At 36.7% G+C, this 3,424-nt stretch overlaps 1 protein-coding gene across 3 annotated transcripts in view; it reads left to right on the forward strand.

The window, feature by feature from the left end:
* Positions 1–3,424, forward strand: part of TMEM38B (transmembrane protein 38B) — a 46,081-nt gene that overhangs the window by 13,025 nt on the left and 29,632 nt on the right. For all 3 annotated transcript variants that reach the window (XR_006680719.1, XM_004710963.2, XM_045296652.1), the window contains exon 2: positions 2,788–2,944. Coding sequence is in view for 2 of the 3 variants with exons in the window: in XM_004710963.2 (XP_004711020.1) it covers positions 2,788–2,944 (157 nt within the window). In the remaining variant the exon portion in view is untranslated. The remainder of the gene's footprint in view (positions 1–2,787; positions 2,945–3,424) is intronic.

Here is a 3,424-nt window from a genome sequence, read left to right on the forward strand (position 1 = left end):
CTAGACCAGAGGATGTACACTGGTACAGATAGGAACTGCAAACACAGGGAATCCAGGGCGGATGATCCCTTCAGGACCAGTAGTGTGAGTGGTGATACTGGGAGGGTGGAGGGAGGATGGGTTTTGAAAGGGGGAACCAATCGCAAGGATCTACATATAACCTCCTCCCTGGGGGACGGACAAAAGAAAAGTGAGTGAAGGGAGATGTCAGATAGGGCAAGATATGATAAAATAATAATTTATAAATTATCAAGGGTTCATGAGGGAGGGGGGAATGGGGCGGGAGGGGAAAAATGAGCTGATTCCAGGGGCTTGGGTGGAGAGCGGATGTTTTGAGAATGATGAGGACAATGAATGTACAAATGTACTTTACATAATTGATGTTTGTATGGATTGTGATAATTGTGTGAGCCCCTAATAAAATGATCAAAAAAAAAATACCAAGCAAAAAAAAACCCTCACCATAATCAAAAGGTTAAAAAAAAGAAAAAAAAAATCCCTCTAACTATAGTTATGTTTTTTAAAAAAACTTTTAATCTTATATGGATTTGCTGAACAGTAATCCGTTTTATTAGTGTTTTCAAAGAACAGCTTTGGTGGACTTTATTGATTGCCTATATTGATCCCCCTTATTTTAGCTCCATTTAATTATTTTCTGTCTCCTTTTCCTTGAGTTTATTTTTCTGGTAACTTTTCCCCTTGATATTTCCTGACTTATAGATAAAAGGGTTGTCAGAATAAGCCAAGGTACTCTTTGCCCGTATTCACCTACTGTTTACATTACTGTTTTCTTTTTCTAAAATTTTAATTGATGCATATTAATTTTTGAACACACTAGTATAATTTAAAGACATTTAGTAACAGTGATTACTTAAATATGTGTACTCTAAGAACCATACTACATTTATCAGAATCAAGGAGTTTAGCAGTGATGTAATACTATTATCTAATTCACCATTCATAGTTAAGATTTTCTTAACTGTTGAGAATATGATGGCATGGGAGCCACATCCTGAGATGATAGTGCAAGTCCACATTTGCCCAGAGTATTCCTGTGAGGTAGACCTAAGACTTGCCTCTACCTTCCAACCTTCCTTTTCCTACTGACACCAATCGTCCCTCCTAAGGTACTCTGCTTTTCTGTTGGGTTGAATAATTGCTTGCATTGGCCACACATAACTCACAAACAGTACTCACAATTATGGGATTTATTATGGATGCCACAGATTCTAAGTCAGGATCAGAAATGTTAAGGATACAGTTGTTTTGTCTATAATTATTTTTCTTAGTCATGTTGGTAGGCATGCTACTCTCTGGTTCTTTGTCATGTAGTCACATAGGCCCTTGGTCTCTGTTCTGCACAGGCAAGGGTTAGAAAGCTCCTTGAGCACTGATAAATGCCTGAAGGGTACCCCACTTTATAAGCCAGCCTCCTGCCTGACGGCACTCAACTTTTCTTGTTCTATGTCTGGGAAACTCTTGCTGTGTCTCATGATGCTACCACCAGTGCTCTGCTGATCATGAGATTATCTGTACCTGCTTCTTCTAATAAGGCTCATTTTAAACCCAGTGGAATGGCAAAACTGACCAAGACTTTCATAGGAGTGCTATACACTCTTATTTGCGTGTTCCCACCCAGACGTTTGGTAGGAGTTAAAAAGGCTATTGATAGAAGAGCCATGCCAATTTCTCTTCACTACAACTGTCCAAATAAGGTCCTTTATAATTATTTCTGACCCAAGATATGATTCAGAACATGCCTTGTGTTTAGTTGACTTATCTTTTTAATGACATTTAATTTGGAACATTTCCTTAACCTTGACTTGAATCTCTAAATCTAAATCTCTAAAAAGTACAGGCCAGGTTTTTTTGTTTTTTTTTTACAGGCCAGGTTTTTTTATGGCAGAATAGTCCTTTATTTGGGTTTGTCTGATTACAGCAGTTTAGGTTATACATTTTTGATAGAAATACCATAGAAGTAGTAATGTGGTCTCAGTGCTTGACATCAGGAGTCATCTGGTGGTTGCTGCATAGTTTCTCCACTCTAAAGTTTTATTTTCCTTCTGTAATAAGTGATTATTAATTTTAAGATATTTTGAGATGATGTCAATATCCTGTTCTTCATCAGTGTTTTGTGTCTAGGTATATTTTGTTCTTCTGTTTCCAGCCTCTAGTTTATTTGTACCAGCCCTTTTTATTTTCTAAGGTATTTAACATTATATATATATGTATATATATCTTTGGCATATTATATTGCATAGGAGTGATTCTAATAGGGTTTGTGAAGGAAGTAAACAGTAGGTGAAGAGATTGATTATAATTATCTACTGCTAGAACACGGAGTGAGAGCTTGAACAGAGCATGTTAAGATGGCAAAAATCACTTGTGCCATCACAACATGCCTTCTTACCTTGCTTTATAGCAGCAGTTCTCAACCTGTGGGTTGCGACCCTTATGGGTGTTGAATGACCCTTTCACAGGGGTCGCCTTATTCATAACAGTAACAAAATGACAGTTATGAAGTAGCAACGAAAATAATTTTATGGTTGAGGGGTCACCACAACCTAAGGAACTATATTTAAGGGTGGCAGCATTAGGAAGGTTGAGAACCACTGCTTTATGGAATTAAAGACTTGGTTTATAATGATTGTGATTGTCACATATAATAATTATGGTAAGTTCTTGAAAGTTATATTCTTAGGAAGCTTATTTCTTTAGTGCCCCTGACACCTCTGGACTTTAAATACACACCTATCTCAGACCTCTCTTTTTATCTTATCATTTCAGGGGCGGTAACAGTCGCATGCAAGAATCCTCTCTCAAGCTGGTTTACTGCTATGCTCCGCTGTTTTGGTGGGGGAATTTTATCTTGTATACTGCTTGCAGAGCCTCCATTGAGGTTTCTTGCAAACAGTACTAATATATTACTGGCATCATCAATCTGGTAAGCTGTCATTGTAGTAGACTATGAAACATTAAAAAATTGTTTTGTAAGTTGCTACTAAAATAGAATTTTTCTGTCTTTAGAAAATGTATTGGTCATTCTTGAAAAGTTAGTATATTTACAAGGGAAGGAACCTAAGGCTGTGGATACAAAGTTGGTCTCTCTTTCACCTCTCTTTCTTGGCCTCCCCTAAAGGCAATTATTGTAATCATTGGCTTACATTTCTTTAGTAAAATAATTTCAGTGTGAAAGGACATCACAGGTGTGCCACGAACTAGACAAAAACATTCTGGTGATGATGATTCATATCTAACCATTGTTCTTGTCATACTCTTTTTTCTTTTTTTTCCAGTCTTGTGATATCTTTAAACAATTAACCTTGTACTAAAAAAAGTTTTTTTTTGACCTTGTACTTTTGAAGTGAAGAAAAAATATATTAGTAGGCACTGCTTTCTTCTTCCTTTTGCCACTTATTCTTAA

The sequence above is a fragment of the Echinops telfairi genome, unplaced genomic scaffold, assembly GCF_000313985.2.
Source record: "Echinops telfairi isolate 266 unplaced genomic scaffold, ASM31398v2 ScPeMD7_7410;HRSCAF=8448, whole genome shotgun sequence".
NCBI classification, from domain to species: Eukaryota; Metazoa; Chordata; class Mammalia; order Afrosoricida; family Tenrecidae; genus Echinops; species Echinops telfairi.